General features: G+C 37.4%; 2 protein-coding genes across 4 annotated transcripts; both read right to left on the bottom strand.

The window, feature by feature from the left end:
- Positions 1–758: 758 nt before the first annotated feature.
- On the bottom strand, positions 759–6,465 carry LOC132186813 (transcription factor PIF3). Of its 3 annotated transcripts, XM_059600886.1 has the most exons (8): positions 5,549–6,463; positions 4,156–5,401; positions 3,956–4,060; positions 3,763–3,828; positions 2,832–2,897; positions 2,215–2,730; positions 1,233–1,362; positions 759–1,140 (listed from the first exon to the last, which is right to left on the bottom strand). In XM_059600886.1, the coding sequence occupies exons 1-8, from the start codon at positions 5,641–5,643 to the stop codon at positions 1,130–1,132; spliced, it is 2,235 nt and encodes a 744-aa protein (XP_059456869.1). In that variant the 5' UTR covers positions 5,644–6,463; the 3' UTR covers positions 759–1,129. The 3 variants fall into 3 exon arrangements, with proteins under 3 accessions (XP_059456869.1, XP_059456870.1, XP_059456871.1); XM_059600887.1 differs by lacking the exon at positions 759–1,140 and having other exon boundaries at positions 1,251–1,365; positions 2,232–2,730; positions 5,549–6,465; XM_059600888.1 differs by lacking the exon at positions 759–1,140 and having other exon boundaries at positions 1,276–1,365; positions 5,549–6,464.
- A 4,232-nt stretch (positions 6,466–10,697) lies between these two features.
- On the bottom strand, positions 10,698–12,967 carry LOC132187738 (pentatricopeptide repeat-containing protein At5g04780, mitochondrial-like). Its single transcript, XM_059602158.1, has one exon. The coding sequence runs from the start codon at positions 12,948–12,950 to the stop codon at positions 10,812–10,814; it is 2,139 nt and encodes a 712-aa protein (XP_059458141.1). The 5' UTR covers positions 12,951–12,967; the 3' UTR covers positions 10,698–10,811.
- Positions 12,968–20,564: the final 7,597 nt, after the last annotated feature.

Here is a 20,564-nt window from a genome sequence, read left to right on the forward strand (position 1 = left end):
AAGATACGATCAATAATGCCATGGTGAGGATGAAAGCTTACGACTATGTTTCCAGGTTATCATCATCAGAACAGTTTTCACTTCCATTGTTTTCCCCTGTTAGTGTGGATACTCTGAAAATATGGTTGCTCATTGAAAACATCCACATTTTGGTGACTGCAACACTCTGTTCGTCAAAACCGTCCAAAACAAGGGTGCCTGGTAGGGGAAGCTGACACCTTGGGAAAGGAGAGCCCTGGCATGGTAGTTTTCATTTCTTTTCCACTGGGTGAACTACAGCACTTACAGATATGCAGCGAAACTATCAACAAATAATCACATCCATTTAAGAAATCCTGTTTTTCTTATTCTAATATGATCATTTTATAATGAACTCAATCGAAGTGTGGTAGGATTCATTTCCGCAATCATATCTCCTTTGCATCCAAATTGGAAATGGTTCACTACAAGAATATCCATGATTACACTAATAGAAAGCAGCTAAACTCCAACATGTTGGAAATACAGAATCAAGCAAGCGTGAGCTGTGTGTAAAAGAAACTTCTAAACTCAATAGATCAAAAAATGGGTTTGGCGTCTATAATCAAATACCAAATGCTCTCCCAACCACAACCCTAAGCCATTCTATTTAATAATACCCTATCACACACCAATTATCTAGATTTAGGAAGCAAAAGGAACTAAACTAGCCATCCTAACATCAAGCTTCTTTCTTCAACCAGTCACACTATATTGCATGAGAGAGAGACAGAGAGAGAGAGAATGTGTGTCAAGAGCTTATTGGAATATAATTATCATTTCATTAATTCAAAGAATTATTGTGAAAGGTTTGAAACACATTTTGAATACATAATTCCGAGATAGTTAACTCTTAGACATTGCATTGACTGCATAGGTCACTATTTGAATGTACAACTGCAAGAAAAAGATTTTGAATGATCCCCAAGGTACCAAAATCTGTGCTATTTGTAATTGTACTGTTCTTAAATTAGAATATAGATTGCTATTTAGCCTTCCTAGTTCTTCAATTGAAATTGCCAAGAGCATGAAGAAGCATGAAACAATAGGTTCAATCTCAAAAGGCCATCACAGATTTCTCTTCAATCACAAAGATCATCAGTACCGGTTGTCAATCATAGCCTGCATGGAGAACCAGTCCTTACTTTTTCAAGCCACCAATAATTAATGTAATATAAAAATTGAAGTAATCCTAATTTCCAATATCCACTTACAAGCTGGTCTTCTACGCACAAGGTCATTTCCGTTTGCAGAGTTAATAGCTGCATTGCCAGTAACTTCTGAGGCTTGACGATTACTTTGCACCAAAGAGGACCGCTCAAATCCTGCATTTGTCGCTGGACACTACTATTTAAAAAACAATAAAATATTAGGGGATTCTGGCAGACAAGTGGCAGAATTCAACTGAATCAAATAGAGAATAGGAAACGTTGTGTGACAAAGAATTGAAGTTTTGGGTAGTTAATTGAGTCTAATACATTTCTGTCTTGCATTAATTCATATTAACGATTTTTATGAACAAACAAAAAAAGGTGTTCTTTCAGGGCACCCTCTCTCTCTGTTGAAGACAACATCCCATGCATTGAGAACTGCTTGTCTACCAATCTAGCCAAGGATAGCCAAAGTTCAGCATCTTCGTTATGTTTCTTTCATTATCTTTTCGGGCTTTGGCTAGTAGTGCATATATAAAATATTAGGGTCTAAACTATGCCTATAATTGCATTAAAAAAAAAAAAAAAACTATGCCTATAATGTCATCAGAGAAAAGGTAACTGAGTCATTATTTCTTCTCAAGCATCTTCTTTGAAAATAGATGTTACTCGGCAAGTATGAGAAGGTGATGCAGAAAATTTCCAGAGATCATGAACTAAGAAATATGACTGCTTAAAGACCAAAAAAAAAAAAAACGAAAGGAGAGATAGCAAAAAGCCTCTTGTTTACACTCCTTCATTTTGCTTCTCCAAGAGAGAGAGAGATCTGGCCTCATCTAGGGAAAATTTTGCTAGTGAAATTTATAATCTAACAACTACCATTTAGGGTCTCCTTTCACGTATGTTGTCATAATTTTCATTAGTGATACATTTAGATTTAACATGCTTAGTCTACCTTGTGGTAGAAATGAAATCCCATTTTCCAAATATCATAGGTTTCACTTTATTCACTAAGAATATGCGACTCCAAAATAAATCCCCAAACCTGACTAGATGTCTCACACATTGAGCTATTGGCACCATTGCTTTGAATCACTTGAGAATTGACATTCTGCATCGGATCCTTTGAGCTTGATGCTGGAACTGAATCAACATTTTCCAAAGGACCTACAACCCCACAGGCATTCAGTCCCATGGCTGACTTCATAAGAGGCCCTCCCGACAAAGGAATTAAGGGTGCACGTGGCATCGACATGAGAAGTCCTTGACCAGGAAGCCCAAACATCTGAAGGTTAGATCCTGCCATCCCATGCAAAGCAGTGTGTCCTGACATATGCGGCCCAGGGAAATGTGCTCCTTGCATGGGGGGCACCTGAATCATAGGGTAACCCGAAGATCCACCATTAATGTCAGGCATACCCATCCCATAACCCATTCCCAGTCCCACTCCCATTCCAACACCCATTGGAGAGAAATGGGCCATGTGAGGTGCACCCATGTGTTGCATTCCTGTTGGTAGCATCATTGGTGACATATACAAACCAGCTCCCATGGACATAATCTGCATAACAATGGGAAATAATGCCATGTTGTAATTGGATTATCCAAATTTTGTGAAAATAAGAAAAATAATTTGTGGGAGAAAGAGAAGAGAATATTTACTTGCACTTGAAGTTGAAGTGTCTTAAGATACTCAATGGCCTCATCGAGCATTGAAGCTTTGTCCACCTTATAATGCCAAAATGTGAAAGTCAGCAGAAACAACAATGCAGAAAATATCAAGATTTTTACTTGGTTATATTCAAGGTTACAAATTCTATAAGATCCATCACTGTCAAGGATTAATTAGATTGGTTAAGAAAATAAATTGATCAGAGACAAATTTTGAAAACTTGCATATGTATGAGCTTTTAACTTTAGACCTTCATAAACATAGATACACTTTCACAAAGTCATTCCACTTCTATAAGATCAAACTTGAAGCCTAGGTTTAAGTCTTCTATTAGAATATCAATTAAATGATTAAATTCACTTTTTTCCTATGAACTTAATCTTTTGGGATAAGAGGTGATTTAATATAGTATCAGACTATGAAGTCCTAAGTTTGAACTTTATTTCCATAATTCATCTCTCATTTCAACTAAATATTCTACGCGTTGGGCTTCATTTATTAAGGGAGAGTTTGAACCCACACATGATAGAGAGTGTTAAAATATTAATTAAATGATTAAATTTTCACTATTTACTATTAGCTTAAGCTTTTGGGACAACTTGAGATTTAACATGGTATCAGAGTAGAAATCTTGATTTTGAACCTCGATTCCATAATTTACCCCTATTTTAATTAAATATTCCACATGTTAAGTCTCACTTATTGATAAAGAGTTTGATCTCACACTTGAAGGGGAGTATTAGAATATTAATTAAATTATTAAATTCACAATTTTCTATTCGCTTAAGTTTTTTGGATAAGTTGTGACAATATCTTTGATTGAAAAACTTATCAAAAACATCTTTGATTCAATTACAAAGTTAAAACAATACATGAAGTGCATCAAGCAAATCTAACAAAACTGTAATTGAAAATGTCAACCTTATTGCAGTTTGGTATGAGTTCTTGTAAAGCACGCATCTTCTCATTGATCCTATCTCTTCGCCTCTGTTCATAAAAGTCCAAAATGAGTACCAGCTAAGACCTTATAATTCAGAAACAAAGTAGTGCAGAACCATAGAAGAAACAAAGATGATCTTTATTGCAAACACTAGTCTTGAATGTTGTTGTTCACCCTTTCAGATAAGTTATGCACTTCTGCCGCTCGGCTTCTCTTAGAACCCACACCCCCTCGGGCAGGAACTGCTTTTTTCGTACCCATTGATTCCTCCTCAACATCCTGCACATGATAGTGTTTTCTTGGTAAATGGAGGAAACAGATAAAGGGAAGACCAACAAACATTGAGAAGATGTAATACCAATACTTGAACTTACTTCACTATGGCATTCAGATTCTTCAGTGTCACGATATTTTCTCTTCAAACTATGTGTTGGATCATCTGAAGCTCTCTCCACACTATTGCCTGAGCAAACAGAAGAAGAAGCAACTAGAGGCTCTATGGGCTTCTCACCATCTGGCAGTCCTTTAGTTGCACTTTCACCAAGGACTTGATTAAAGCTTTTGTCATTCTTACAGGCATCCCCTTGACAAACAGCCTCAGATTGTTTAGTGGCAATTGGTTCCTCCACAGGCTTCTCCCCCAAGGGTTTTAAATCAACCTTCAATGGCACTGCAACTGGTTGGCAATGGGAACTTGATTCTCTCCGTAAACCACTACTTGAAGTGACAAGTGTTGATTCAGGAGGGTTTTCACTACTTGCAGCAGAACCTTTCTCCTTCCTTGCCATCCTTTCCATGCTTGATAGACCTGAAGCAGCCATTAGGCCAATGTTCTCAAGATTAGCTTTCACAAGAGCAGCAGGTCGTGAGAAATGAGAGAAATTCATCAGATTGGAGTTACTGCTAGGCGGCATTGGATCTTTCTTCTGCATCTTTATGGTAGGAAATCCACCAGCAGCAGATGCAACCCGTGTTGAATCCCCACAAACAGCATGGTGCATTGCATTGCTCATATTATTGCCAGTGACATCCGAAACCCTTGATCTAAGGGATGGCAATGATGTTTGGCATTGCTGTGAAGACGATGGGTATAAGGGAAAACTACTGTTTCTAGGTCTTGTGGCCTCACCACCACCGACTGAAGAAACCTTTGACACATCCCCATGCCCATGTCTTAAATTCACACCATCATTTACAGAATCAGTATGGCAATCCCTATACACCATATTACAACTACTTCTTTTGTCAATAGATGCCAAATTATTCTGGGCAGATAGTTCAATTACAGTCACCCCAGATAATTCAGGCAAGAAATCAGAACAATACTCATGTTGCAAAGGTTCATCAATTGGATAATTCAACCAAGGCATCATGTCATCATCTTGACTCAAATCCATTTCATCTGATGGCACCGACATTGGGATTTCATCCAATATAGAGTCCATTCCCCCAAACTTTCCCATCTTTGAACTGGTGCCATTTCCTATATCTTTATCTCTTGTCTTAGGGGTGTGAGATGGTAAGCTGTTAGTAGTTGGGATCTTTCTAGGTCTACTGGACTGACCTTGCTTCAAAATCTGACCATTTTCCCACACCAGCTCAAAAAGGTCATCCTCAGGACTGCATTATAAACCACAAGAAAAAAGAATAATAATAACAAAAATACCTAAAAGACTCAATGGGATAATAAAACCCAACTTGATGGCATGAACCAAGAGAGCTAAGAGTGTAAAGATTCTAAAATAAAATGAGTGAAACTGAACTTACAGAAAAGATAGATCAGTCGAACATGTGGTGTTCTTCTCTCGAATAGAATCAAGCTTCCCTTTAGCCATTCGATACAGCTCGGACAGAGGCATCATGAGAAGGTGGGAAGCACTGATTGCTCCTCAGAAATGCCCCAGATTCAAGCACTCAGCCATTTTTGGTAGCATCCACACACTAGTTTTAACTTTCAAAGAAACCAAACATATAGAAATTCAACAAGGTCTTAAGACACAAGCCTGTCCAAAAACGCCACCGTAAGACAATCCCAGCCGAACTTATAGGGGGAGTAAAGGAAACGGTACTGGCACTGCTTTAAGCCTTTAACAGTCATAATTTACAGAATAAAATCTTTCTTTTAATACTAAAGTCTTTGTCAGGGAGGTACATACTATATAAAATTACAAAATTTGATTAAGAATAAAGTATCAGTCAAACCAATTCTTTAATGGCTCCAATGATACAAAAACCCTCCAAATTAAGTATAAAAATTCGATCTTTTCCACTTTCTAATCATTAAACAGCAACCCCAGAAAACCAGCAGATCGTTTAATCAAAAAGCTCGTACAAACACCGTTAATTTTCACTTAAAAACGGGGGAAAGCCATGTAACTTGTAGACCAGCTCAAAGACCTCAATTCTCGATTTTCAACATGAAAGAACTCCCGCATGATTCATTAGAAAGAAACAAGAAATCTTCGGAAACTCTGAGATCCTCGAGCCAGTCAAACTTTGCTGATCCATATGCATTAAAAACGTGAAATTTGATAGTAAATCAGAATCACTGTTTCCAAAAGTGTGAGCTTTTAAGAGTTTGTGGCTGAGAGAGGGAGAGAATCCAAGTGGACGTAGAAGACGGCGAAAGGCTTGCAGAGTTGCAGTGGACGAAGGCACAGAGAGGAAGAGAGAGAGAGAGAGAGAGAGAGTAATGAGCTTAACCACAGTTAAGCTTATCATCGTGGTTAGCTTCTTTTTCTCAAGGGTGTGGGCCCTTGTTTCGGGTAAATTGTCCAATTCTAATCCAATAGCTGCTTGTGATTTGCTTAGAGGGAGCAATTTGTGCTGGAACTTAAAGATTTGGGTTTGATCAGAAAATAAATATAAAATTATATCGATCAATTTTAATTAAATTTATTTAACTAAATTAGTTAAATTTTGTTGAGTTTATGTTGAGTTTGTGAGTGGTATATATATATATAACACAATTTATTTAATTAAATGAGTCAAATTTATCGATTCTAATATGTTAGATTTTATATTGAATCCGTTTCGATTTCAGTTTCACAAAAGTGATATAAAAAAATAAATAAAAGGAAATTGACAGCCATAAATTAGTTTCCCAAACTCATCTGATTTGATTATCAAACTCATTAGGTCCACCATTTATTTCACGCGCAGCGTGGTGGGGCTGTGCTGGTAAGATAGGCGCAGCGCAGCGTCCCTATTCTATGCATTTGAATAGAACAAATATATATATTATCCTTTGGTATTATATGTTATCTTTATCAAATTAATTGGCTGTGGATTGGACTTTGTAGTTGTGCGTTGTATGGATTCAGCCATAAATCATAATGGAACACAACAATATAATGTCAATTGTCAAGGTCACTGTAATATATGCTGGAGGGTCTCTCTCCCTTTTTTCAACTTATATAATTATACTTAGCTTTGAAGATTGTGGGTTATGGGATTAATGAAGCCATTGACTTGCCCTTAATGGGTTTTGTTTTTTCTTTAAAAATGATCTTCCCCTTCATTTTTTGAGAGACTTTATGCAAATCTAAAGTCTATAGACAATAGATAATAGGCTCAATCCATGAGATCATCAATTCATCATGTTATAATCGGCTTGTTTATTTCTCCCTATGATTAAGGCAAACGAAATGTCGTCCTTGCCTATCATGTTAAGGACTTCAACATACTATCTCAAGGTCCTAATTGTCTTTTTCTTTTGCTGATAGATGTAATTTTGTTGAAAGCTACGACTCTTAAGGACTCATTAGAGCCACAAATCACTTACTTTAGATTGTTAGGACAGATGTAGGACTAGGGCCCACTAAAATAGCATGGGAAAAGTGATTAATTTAGTGGGAGATAATTCAATAAAAAGGGGAAGAATCAGAATGGGATTAGATTCGGAGCCAAGTAGATGATCAGCAGCGATTGGGTGTCTGTCTGTCTGTCTTTTATGAAGAGGATGGATTTGAGAGGCTACTCCTAATTTGTCCCAGATTTTAGAATCGGGATTAGGATTCAATGTGTACCCCCCAACAAGCCTAGACGATTGAATGAACATTGTCCACGTGGAGTAAGGGACTTGACACCATACATGCGGGGCCCCACCGTTCATTCTAGCGTCTTCTCTCTCATCCCATCCCATAAGCCATAAGGTGCATGCATGTACTGATAAACCATTAACAATTTAACATGAACATTGAGACGAGGGGGACGTGACATGGACCATGCTGTATTTATCACTCGGAGGAAATTTTGAGGTCCCAACTAATATCGACCCATCGGCCATCAGTGAGCGAGCGGATTCTACAAGTGAAAAATTGAGTGCGACTGTTTTTTGTGTGAAGTTCACGTGACTCCTCTCTGTTTTTGTGCTCAAGGACCAGGGTGTTTACCCAATAACAAAAAATTACCTGAGCCCAGCAGGCCGGTGATTGCATCCTATGCCTACATCCCATCTATCTATTTCACTAGGCTAAATGTACGTTGGCATATTTACACTGTTTTATTCGTTGTCTTTCTTCTCTTCTCCAATCAGCAACAAACTAACAAACCATATATAGTACCGACATTAATTAATAAATATTCTTTTTCGGCTCGGCAGTAATATGACTTCATTTGGCTCCAAATTGTGTTAAAGCTAAGCTAGCCTGATTAACAACCTTAAAACATTATGAGTGGCACCATTATTATTAACCTAAAACAGCATGTCATGTAGATTAGAATATTCAATATTGTCTAAGCATGCATGTTGGCAAGGACCTGAAGATCCCAAGTAAAATTATCAGAAACACAGATCAGATACCAGAATAAATAAAACACAGTGTCTGATACACAGAGAGAGAGAGAGAGAGAGAGAGAGAGAGAGAGAGAGATGTGGGAAGAACAGAGGATAATGTAAACTATTCATAGCGAACCTCCTTGGGACAATAGAGGTGGGACGGACCTCGTATAAAATAATGCCTTCTTGGCTGCGGAGCCTCATAAGTTGGACCCAAACATGAAATGTGCTCACTCCGTGTGCTAACAGTTTCTGCAGGCCATTGTCTCTGCTTCCCTGCAATCTGCACATGACCACTAGACCCATCTAACACGCGCGCACCCATATTTTTATGAAGCTGAATCTTAAAATCGCTGCGTAAGAGCAGAAGCACAGAGCCAGGGTGCTGTGAACAACCACCAGCCTGTTTTTATCTTTTTTCTTGTCTATAGGTGCCACCAATATCAAGTGTGTGTGTGTATATATATATATAAGACAAGCATTAGTATATTATTCTTTTTACTACAAGTTGGGAAAACGCCTAGAATACCACCACTTAAAAACATTTTTCTCTTTCCATTTTTTTTCTTCCCCCTACTCTTATTTTTGCGTGCATAGGGCATATATAGTTCAAAACATGAAGGTGTCGCAGGCATCTAAGAGTAGAAAGCGCGTATAGAGGCAGCCATTATCTTTAAGATATTATAAAGACGTATATATCAGTTGCTCAGGTTTCTGAAGGGACCAAGTACTGTTTTTGTTATATTATCCCTGCCCATGACGTTCTGCAGTTGAGGATTAAAATAAGTCAACTCAGATGGTATAACCTGACAGGACAACTGTAAAAATATCATTTCATGGAACTTACAATGTCACCTGAACATTTTATGAGCAGCAAAGATGAATGATGAATGATGTGATGTGAATAAATTTCTCTGGACGTTTTTCTCAGGACCCCAAAAATAGTTAATGCGGTGGTTCTTGACATATTTCTCATTAACTTAAAGGTTGCGACCTAAACCAACCCAGAGATGCGATATATACTCCGATCCACTGTTTGATAATAATACACTTGCAATGCTTTCTTGGTTAGAACAGTAATTCTCTCTTCACTGGAAGGGTTTTATATTCTACCACTTACGTCTACAGGCTATCTATAGGTTGTATTCTAAATGACATGAGTCATAAAGGTACTGCTACCTGCTTCTGTCACTCATCAGTACTACCAATGAGATTGTGTATAATACAATATGAATTAATTCAAAGAGATAAGACAAGTTAATGGAGTGGATGAGGTACCGTTACAGATATATGCTAGAATAGTCTTTCGATGCAACTTGATCACATGATGTTATGGCAGGTCAGAGACAAATCAAAGCATCAAATCAGGAACTACTCCAGATTTGCTAATGCAACTTGCTTTGAAAGCACAAATTCCTTCATGATTCAACGAGTATATATGGGCTATTATTCTTTGTGTAAGGTGGAAAGTTGATTACCCTTGATTAAGTGTAATTTGTCTTCCATGTTCTCAGCATTATAAAAGTCGGTAACAAGAGACCTCCTATCTTCTGCTTCTTTTCTTCAATGAGAGCGTTCCTTGCGGCACTCCTTAGCCTGCTGGCATCATCTGGGCAGATCAAAAGAGAAATACAAAGGCACAAAAGGAGATCAGTAGGAAACAGCTAGCTTTTCGTAGATTCTAACATAATTGCTGGATACCAATATAATTACCAGCACACAACACTCTTTTTGCACATCCTCATTACAGTGTAGAAGGCTATCTATAAACTTCAAGCCTTATCACACAATGTCCTCAACGTACAGGCCTTTCTAGTCTACCAGAATGCTACGTATTTATTGAGATGAGAGAAATCATGAATAATATTTCAACCTCAAATTAGCAAATAAAAGATAGCACATACACCAAAGTGGTTTCTGATGTTTTACAGTCATTATCTGTTTAATCATGACTGCATATTCAGGGTTGAAAATGAACATACTCAAGACAAAGTAGTCCACCAAGGAATTGCAATACACATGTGGATAAAAAGGTTTTAATAGTGAGAAATGAATTTACTTAGGCAAAACAAATCAGAAACAGATATTGTAGGTGAACGCCATAAAGAATTAAAATTTATCATTCCGAAGCTGAAATTAGCTTTTTCTGTTGCAGAAAAATTTAATAAAAATATTTTTTTTCAAAAAGGGGAAAAAGGGGGTAAAGACAAAAGATGATGTTTCTGTCGCTTCAAATTCTACAAAATCCAGTCACCAGTAATCTCTGCAGGAACACAAACCATTAGTGAACCGGTGAAACCTATTGATATCTCTTACAATAATCTCTCTCTCAAATATATCTGAAGCAAGCTTCATAACTGTATGACAATCGCCGCAAGTCCTCAGATTCTTCTTTATCCTAATTGGAGCCCCAACAGGAAGGGTCAGTAGCCCAAATGCAAGGGCTAGTTTCTCACTGTGATACCATAAGCTTTGTTCTTTGAACCCTTCCACACTGTTAATTGCAAATTGCGTTCCAGGCTCATACCCTTTCCTCTTCACCAACTCCTCCAACTTCCTCAACATCTTATAAATCTCATCCGTCCTAGGATGTGACCTGTCATGCACTGTAAACACAAAGGTGGTGTTCTTAACATCAATCCAGCTACATCCAGCTTCCTTCCTTACCCCATTGACTCCCATCAACCTTCTAACCTCATCAGCTTCCTTCAACATCCCATTACGTGCATACATGTTAGAAAGCAGCACATAATTCCCCGGATTGTCCGGTTCTAACTCATAAAGTCTCTCTGCAATCTCTCTTCCCATTTCCAGATTGCCATAATTCCTACAAGCCCCAAGCAAAGCTCCCCAAACTGTTGAGTCAGGCTTGATTGGCATTGACTCAATAAACCTCTTAGCTTCATCCAATCGACCGATGCGACCAAGCAAGTCAACCATGCAAGCATAGTGTTCAGGCCCAGGACTCATGCCATGCACCTTAGTCATGGAACGAAAGTAAACAAATCCTTCTTCAACATGCCCAGCGTGGCTACAAGCTGATAGAACAGAAACAAATGTAATGTGATCAGGGTTAATCCCCTCGCCAAGCATTTCCTCAAACAATACAATGGCTTGGTTTGCACAGCCATGTTGTTGGCAAGCTGCAATCATTGCTGTCCAACAAACCACATTTCGATCCTCAATCTCTTCAAACACCCGATGAGCATCAATCAGGCTCCCACTTTTTGCATACATTGTGATCAATGAACTTGCAACACATGCATTCTTTACAAAACCAGTTTTTATAATCTGATCATGGATCAAAATGCCTTGATTTAGTGCTGCAAGACTAGCAGAAGCATGAAGGACAGAAGAGTATGAAGCCTCATCAGGTGATATACCTTCCCTCCTCATGACCCAAAAATAATTGCAAGCTTCCTCAAAGTTATCACTATGGACACACCCCATTATCATAACATTCCATGCAACAACATCTGTATCTCCTATGGCCTTGAACAACTTAACAGCATCACCAAGCATTCCACACTTAGAATACATGCCCATCAAAGAGTTCTTCACATAAACCAATGCTACCAGACCATGCTTAAGAGCAACTCCATGAACTTGTCTCCCAAATTCCAAGCAACCCATATTGGCACAGGCACTTAACGCACCTGAGCAACTCACTTCATCAGGACTATCCAAACTCTCACTAAGAACCTCCCTGAAAACTCCAACAGCCCGATCATAGAACTTGTTCTGCCCGAAACCCACAATCATAGAATTCCAAGAAACAAGGCTTCTATTGGGCATTTCATCAAACACTCTCTCCGCCAAGCTCATATCAGCGCACTTTGCATACATGTTAGCCAATGCACTGCCAACAAAGACATCCGTTTTGAACCCATGTTTCCAAATCAAACAATGCATTTGTTCACCGTGTGTAACTGTCATGGTGCCTGCACAAGCAGGCAAAATAGCAGAGAAGGTAAAGTCGTTTGGATAAATACCAGTGCTCCTCATTTTGTTAAAAAATGCCAAGGCCTCAAAGGGTCTGTTAAATTGGGATAATTGGTTGATAAGAGAGGTCCAAGTGACAATGTTCCTAAATCCATCATGGTTAGTTGAGAACAGTAGTAAGCTTCGGTCGACATTGCCACATTTAGCATACGAATTGAGAAGGCTGGTGAAGAGGAAAAGGAGAGAAGTGTAGTTGTTTGTGATGATTTGGGCGTGAACTTGGGCGACAAGTTTGAGGTTCTTGGTGCGGAGGAGATTGTTAAGATGGGTGGGAGTATGAGGAGATGATATTTGGTGGTATGATTTGCGAAAGAGGTTGAGAAGAGATGAAGTAGAGTGAAAGGTTGGTTTACACAGGTGAGATTTTAGAGGGTGGGGAAATTTCATAATAATACTAAAGTTGAGGGGGGCAGACCGGCAGAGGGAGGGAGGGCTGCTTTGTACGAGATATAGTGCCCTGGACTATGATGATTGCAGGCATTTATGCAAGTTTCTTATTGTGGTTGTCCATGTTTTTGAGTGCCTACATATTTTTAATTTTTTTTTTTCTTTTTTCTTTTAAAGAGTTTTGTTACAAACCCTGTCGGAGAAATTTCATGTAATTCATATTATAAAATTATGAGAGAAGTACTTGTTACTTAATATCATACAAAATATATATATATATACACGACAATTGTATAAACTAAATTCAAGAAAATTCTCACATTGCAGTCTTAAAAAATAAAACAAAAAAGCTCTTTATCTTTTCATCGTTGGTTTCCCTATCAAATGGAAGTAGCCAAGTAGGAGACCATTTGCTACGTCTCTATGTAAAGGGGTTTTTTTTTTTTTTTTTTTTTTCTTGACATGTTCACACAAGAGAGGGGATGGGCGATTTGAACTAGTAACCAACGCTTTATAAGGTGTAGTCTCTAACCGATTGAGTTACCTCATAGGGACCTTTGTAAAGTATCTTTTACCCCAAACGAGAAGTGATGCCAGGCTCTGGTCAAGAAGTTAACTTAATGGGCCAACCCTAGGCAGCAATAACAGGCCAGAAGTTGGGTCGGCCACCATCATGACGTCAGGCCCATGGCCACACAAGGGGCCATGTAAAACGGCCCAATATATCGCTAGAAAGAACTACAGCACGTCTAAATGGTCTCTAATTCCCTGTTAGAATAAGTGTGCCTTATTTGTTAATGATATGCATCCCTTCTTGCTCCCAATGATTGTGATATGGTCTCCATTATGCATAGTTTTTTATTTATTTATTTATTTATTTGGCTGGGCAAATAGTGTAATGAGAAGATCCCAACAAACAAAGCAACCAGACAAAAGAGAAAAACAAAAGAAAAAGGAGCAACAACAAGGGGCCCTATCAAATAATGTTGCATGCCAATACTCTTGCTGATCCATATGATTTCGGTCTATCAACAATAAAACAGCCAAGTTTTTCTATGCTCATGCTTTCGTGTAAAGTTGCTTTACTTGGATAACAATATTTGATATCATATTTCAACAACGATAACACCAAATCTTCCCTTACGCCTAACATTGGTTGGGATCTTTTGTTCTCTTGGGACAACATATATTTCTCTAATATATATATTTGAATACCACCTAACCTAAAAATTTAAATATATTAATTATTCTTTTTCTCTATAAAGCAACTCATTAACAAACAGTCAATGTGTGACACAACTCATCAATAAAGAAAATATTAATATACATATCTGAATCTCTTCAATCAAAAAGTTTGAGTTAATGGGTTTGAATCTACTAAAAAAGTTCGATCCAACAAATGATATCAGAGCCAAGGTCATAGGTTCGAGTCGCAAGAGCGTCATGTTAAGGGAGTGATTGTTAAGATTCAATAATGCCGCTATGCTCACTTAGACGGTTCTTAAAACATGTCTTGCTGTGTGCAATTTCAAATGTCATAAAAGGTTTTGACTTTATTCATTGGAGACCAATTAATTTTTAAATGAGACAGTCAAAGGCTCGATGCTCTCCCATCCAATTCGTCTTAGTCTCACAAATTCAATGATAAATTTATAATTTGTAAGAGTTGAACTAGGAGAAAAATAATCATTTACCTGCTAAGATATATTAACTATTTTTTTTTTCTTCATACTTTTATCATTTATAATAAATTATTGCATTATTTAAATGCTAATAATTAATTACTTTTTTTTTTTTTCTCTCTGAGAAAATCAATTACTTACTTAAGAAGCAAAATAGACCTATCTGGCACACGTGGAAGGACGGCTGGAGATCAGAGATGGGCGGTTACATCACGTGCACTGTGCGTACAGTTGGGTTGGTCCTATTGGCTTCGAAGCCTCCATCGCCGCCGTTATTTATGTGGAACGCGGCATCCTATTAGCCGTCAGATTATTTCACACTCTGAAGTACTCTGGTCGGTTTGATAATTAGTTGAGCCTACAACTTACGCGCTTCATCATGGAAGTGGGAAAAAAGTCCACCCACTCTGCAGTAGCCAACCAGTAGGAATGGAGGACTTTCAAATCGATCACTGTCTTTCGCTACATTGTTAATTTTTATATGTATAATTTTTGTAAATTTCAGATTAGTCTGCATGGGACTCATGTTTGATTGATATGGGTCACATTTTTCTTCTAAAAAGCTGTAATATGAATGAGATTTTTTGAGTGAAAAATGCCATGTGCATATCAGTAAATATTATAACCACAGCAGTCACTAAATCATTAATCATTTATACCTAAACCCAATAGAAAATTAATGAAATTAAAATGAATTCATATAATCTTATACTTAATTATATCTCAAATCTAAACCAAATCTATAGGCAAACAAGTCTTTAAGTTTTAGACTTTAATTAGTTTCTAAGTAACGTCGTAAAAATATAAACCAATAAAAAGAAAAAAAGAAAATGAAGAATAAATAGTGGCCATGAAGGGGCACAAAGGGAATGGTCCTCCACTTAACTGAAAAAAAGTGGTCTACGTACGTAAACATGTCCACACACAAGTTTAGGATTCTGAAGGCGCGTGGAGAAGATGGTGCATATGCGAAGTGGAAGGCAACAGATTTATAAATAAATAAAAGAGAAATGATAAAATGAAAATGTGCTGGCATGGCAATGGCATGTGTGTATATGTTGGCCCGATCTGAAGAAAGGGGCACATGGGAAGCCGTGTTACCCATTTATGATACTGAGCTGTTCGATTCTCAGAAAATCAAAAGGAACCGTGAATAATACGCAGTATTGCATGTATCCAATACGTGGACCACGCGTGGGGTAGCATTGGGGACTCTATATATCTACCTATCGTCCTAGCAGTTTCTCTCACACATTTTTATCTTCAGTTACGTTTACTTCTTTCCGGTTCTCAAACTCAGAAAGGCTCTACAATTTACAAACGGCTTATTAATCTTCTCTTTCAACAAAAAGTGAAGGAATAGAAAGATGGCGGACGAAGGGACAGCTAACTGCATAGACATCATCTTGGCCATCATCTTGCCTCCTCTGGGTGTCTTTCTCAAGTTTGGTTGCAAGGTTCGTGATGCGAAATCTATCTGTGTACAACAACATATATATATATATATATATATATATATTATTAGTATTTTATAATTTCTATATACATCCTTCCTTTGTAATTTCTCTTTCATGTCTTTGTTAATTTGATTTGGGGTGTGATTCATGATCAGGTGGAGTTTTGGATCTGTTTGTTGCTCACCCTTTTCGGCTACATTCCTGGGATTATTTATGCTGTCTATGCCATCACCAAGTGAAGTTAAATTTTTGTAAGCACCCCCGGCCCCCACATGGATCATCTCTCTTCTTATCTCTCCCTCGCTCCCCATTTTATTTTCTTTAATTTCAAAACCATTTTTCTCTACTTTTTTCTTTTCTTTTCTTTTTTCTGTCTGTTGATTTAATTTTAGAAAAACAAACATGCTATATATATTCTGAGAGATTGTGGTAGCATATATCTAGATGAACAAATTATTTGTAAAGACAGGTATTGTTTTTCAAAAAAAAAGATATGACAGCGTGGTGATTCGGATAGACACTAGAAAGTGGAAACAGCCGATGATGTATGGGGTCCCGCCGATCCGCGTGACCCTGGGTGTGAACTCCGCTAATCGTGCCTTTCATATATTTTAGTGGAGTGGCAGCTTTTTCTCTAATTAATTAATTATGAATTTATCTTTTGTTTTTGGCACAGATGGATGGAGGTGTGTGAACGATTTCCATAACCGTTGGATGGACAGTTAATGCTTCGTTGAGACGTTCTTTTGTGTAATTTGGTTTTATCCTTTTCCCCTCTATTTTTTTTTATATGCTGTAAAGGTGGTGGAGTATTTGTTTTGTGGCTAAGAAAGACTATGATGATGGGTGTGAATTGTCATGTATCTTAGAACTTGTTATTTAATGTGATTGCGTTATTGTTGCTCCAAATCATCTGTGGAGGCATGATCTGTAATTGTAAGTGCTCTCTGTCGGCTGTCATTGTTATACACTGTATTCTTAGTTAGCTGAAGAACTAATCTCTCAACTTTTCTTACGTTCTCGCGTAACAAGTTTATGAACTAAGAATTTACTAGGATCATTCTTCCTTAACTTCTTTATTGTAGAAAAATTAATAAGAAAACAATTCTAACCATATATAGGATTTTCGAGAAATCCTGACATCCTTTGGTTGAGCAATTAGAGAAAACAAAGACTTCTATTTAACTCCTAATTAAACACAAACTTACTTTAACATAAAGTAATTCTAATAAAAAAACAAACACAGAAAGAAACATAGTAAATGCAACGACAATACTCTTTATTGTTCACATTCACCTCTCCATCACTCAACTTTTAAGTGGCCTCCATCTCCACACGTAACACTCTATCCTCCTTAGGGTTGTCATTGTCCTCAAGGTCAAGGATAAAATAAGGAAAACGTGAATGAGATATCCCATGTTGCATCAGGTGGAGAAAGACCCTCCCAATGGTTTAAAACCTCAACAACGCCCTTGTTAATTCGATTTTTCAGTGCAGTTTTAGGCCTTGGCAGCATATACACAACCACATTATCAACAGAGGCGGATACACACCCTTGGCAATATATATATATATATATATATATATATATATATTTTAATTTTTCTAAAATTTTTAATTTTTTTTAAAATTAAAAAAAAAAATTAAATAAAATTTTTTTTTTATGCCCAAATTTTCTACTAGCTCCTATAAAATAAACCCAAATTTAATATCTTTGACACTTTTAACCCTTATAAAACTCAACCCAACCCAAAGATTAGAGTAAACTGAAGGGGATCGGAGAATGTTTTACACTACTTTTTACCTACTAGGCTACCACTATTTTTTTTTTTTGCTTGTTCATTGTTGTTGGCTGCTACTACGCTGTGATTTTGTTCTGTAAAACAAGTGATGAAAGTTCTCCTATTTGAGTAGTGAGTCATTTTTCGCAAGCTGCAGCTTCATTATATTTTATTATTTTATTTATGCCCCTATTAAGATAAATTTCTGGATTTGCCACTAATTATCAACATTTGACAAGATGTTGCATCTATCATTTTTAGGCTCGGTTTGTTTTTGGCATTAAATGATTTCTTGAAAAAATTTTCCGTATTTTCTAGTGTTTGGTGCGACGAAAATAATAGTCAATGAAAAATATTTTTCGAGTTGACCGAAAAAGCCTCTTTAATTTGGACAACGTTTTTTATTTTTGAAAATCATAAACCATTTTTCAAGTTTGAGCATTTCATTCTCAAATTGACAGACTCCACCAAGACTTTGTCGGGACACTGCCAGGACGTTGTCGAGACCCAAAGGGGACCCTATTAGAACACCATCGGGACCCAACCAGGAGCTCACCGAGACACTAATGGGACCCGATTAGGGCCACTTGGGACTCGGTCGAGACCCAACCTTGACACCGCTAGGATTTGGTCAGGACTTGCCGGAACCCAATTAGGACATCGCAGGGACTCGGTACACTGTCGAGACTCGGAACTTAGTTGAGACATTTTCGTAATTTAAAGTTTACTATGATTGAATAAAGAAATATTTTTTTAATAAAACAATTGTAATTTTCTGTACGTTGAAAACTTTTTTTCTTTTTTTCTTTTTTTTTTTTTTTTGACAAAAATGACAGAAACGAAGCCTTAAGTGTTAGATGTCCTTACCCAATTCAACAAACCTAATTCCACAAATCTGATAACGTCCTTACCTCTTTATGCACAACTACTTACATAAATTTTTATTTAATCATTGCAACAATTTAGAAAGGGAACAACTTAACACAAGCTTTCATCTTCATAATTTATATTTTTTCCAACCCTAGACCTCACATAGACAACTAACAAGCACTATGTCTTGCGATATATATAGCAGAATTTAGTATGTATGAGGAAGTTGAAAGCGTATTTTCTAATTGAAATCTCAAATTCACCTTTTTGCTTAATATATAGGTTGTAAGATTACGGTGTTAGTTGTATATATATTCTTCCTTCAATTATATTGTTTATTCTGGCGTCAAAGTTAAATCATTTCCTCTTTTATCGTCCAAATTTGGAATTATATATATTGGCACAGTATTGTCTAGCTAGTTGATCTTTTTTAATGATTATCAGTTGCAACAAGCTGCTTTTCGTGCAACTATATATATATATATATATATGTTTCAAATATTCCATTTCTATGGAGAATTCCTCAACTCCATGAAGTAGGACAAATTACCCTGATCCTTTATTTAATTTATAGCCTTCTGAGTAATACTGGACATTAATTTCAAGAGTAATTTCAAACTTCCAATTACAGTACTATTAATGTCAAAATTAAATTATGCAGATATTTTAAAGGGTTAAAGACATTTTTTTCGTACATGGAGTTTAAAGACTTTATTTTTATGCAACTCAATGCCTGCCCCTCTCCCATGGCTTAGTGATATTATTTAAAAGTTGAAAACATAAACATAAAAAAAAAAATAATAATAATAATTAATTAATTAATTAAAAATTGAAACACTAAAAGCCGAGAGGACGATCATGGCCATTGCGGCGGAAAGAAGTCGGAGAAGCTCGTAAGCAGAGCATCACCATTTCACCATGTAAATCCCACTCCGCTTCTTCTTCTTTGACTTGGCCGTACGTGTCCTATTCAGGTTCCGGTCCAGAGGGGACCCGATTTGCTAGAATATATGGGTACGTGGAGTGTCTTCTTTAATTTGTTGAAGATGAGATCGAGCAAGTGTGGGACTGATCGGAGAAATTGAAGTTAAAGATTGTGGTGAGAGTGAGTGGGACTGTTGAAAAGTTGGCTACTTTGGGTGTTGAGACGAATGGTTTTGGCGGCAAAGTTGTGTCAAAGAATGGAATGCAGAAGAGAAGGGATTTGGGGGAGGAATTCTTTTTCCAATCGATGAGGGTCAATGCGGGTGGGCATGAGTTTCAGCCTCGATATATGGTTGCGGTAGAGAAGCACATTTAATCTCAAGCTTCAAATTACAGCCAAAACAATTGCACCAGACCCTCGCATTTGTGTGATACCCATTACCCACTCTCGAAAAACAACATAGATGATCAGATTTTAAACAAGATTCAGCACCGCCATTGGCATCAGATGATCTAATACAACCTAGCTAGGAGAGGAAGAAGAATAGGACGAGCCACGAATAAGGAGATCGAAGGACCGATTGGCCATATCGACCCAACTACTATCCGACATGTCATCATCCACCTCTCTCTCTCTCTCTCTCTCTCATCCCCAGCCACCACTCCAATCTCTCTCTATATCGCTTCCCATTGCGATCAACGGCTTGATCCTTCGCCAAACTGCTACACTCTGAACGCGTCACTCACAGGCTCACAGCACAAGCGATTGGTTTACCAATAGTTGAGAAGAGCGGTTTCGGGGTGGTGGGTGGTTCGACCAACCCTGGTTGGCCATCGAACCACCCCACAGCACCCGAACCTTTTTTTTTTTTTCTTCAGTTTTTCAAAATTTTTAATTTT

Source organism: Corylus avellana, chromosome ca7 (assembly GCF_901000735.1).
Source record: "Corylus avellana chromosome ca7, CavTom2PMs-1.0".
NCBI classification, from domain to species: Eukaryota; Viridiplantae; Streptophyta; class Magnoliopsida; order Fagales; family Betulaceae; genus Corylus; species Corylus avellana.

Excerpts from the sequence above, each read along its gene's own strand:
- LOC132186813 (XM_059600886.1), bottom strand. The coding sequence starts at position 5,643 with ATGATGCCTCTGTCCGAGCTGTATCGAATGGCTAAAGGGAAGCTTGAT. Across the intron at positions 4,061-4,155 it reads AATCTGAATGCCATAGTGAA|GATGTTGAGGAGGAATCAAT; the intron begins GTAAGTTCAAGT and ends TATCATGTGCAG. Across the intron at positions 2,898-3,762 it reads TCATACCAAACTGCAATAAG|GTGGACAAAGCTTCAATGCT; the intron begins GTTGACATTTTC and ends TGGCATTATAAG.
- LOC132187738 (XM_059602158.1), bottom strand. The coding sequence starts at position 12,950 with ATGAAATTTCCCCACCCTCTAAAATCTCACCTGTGTAAACCAACCTTT.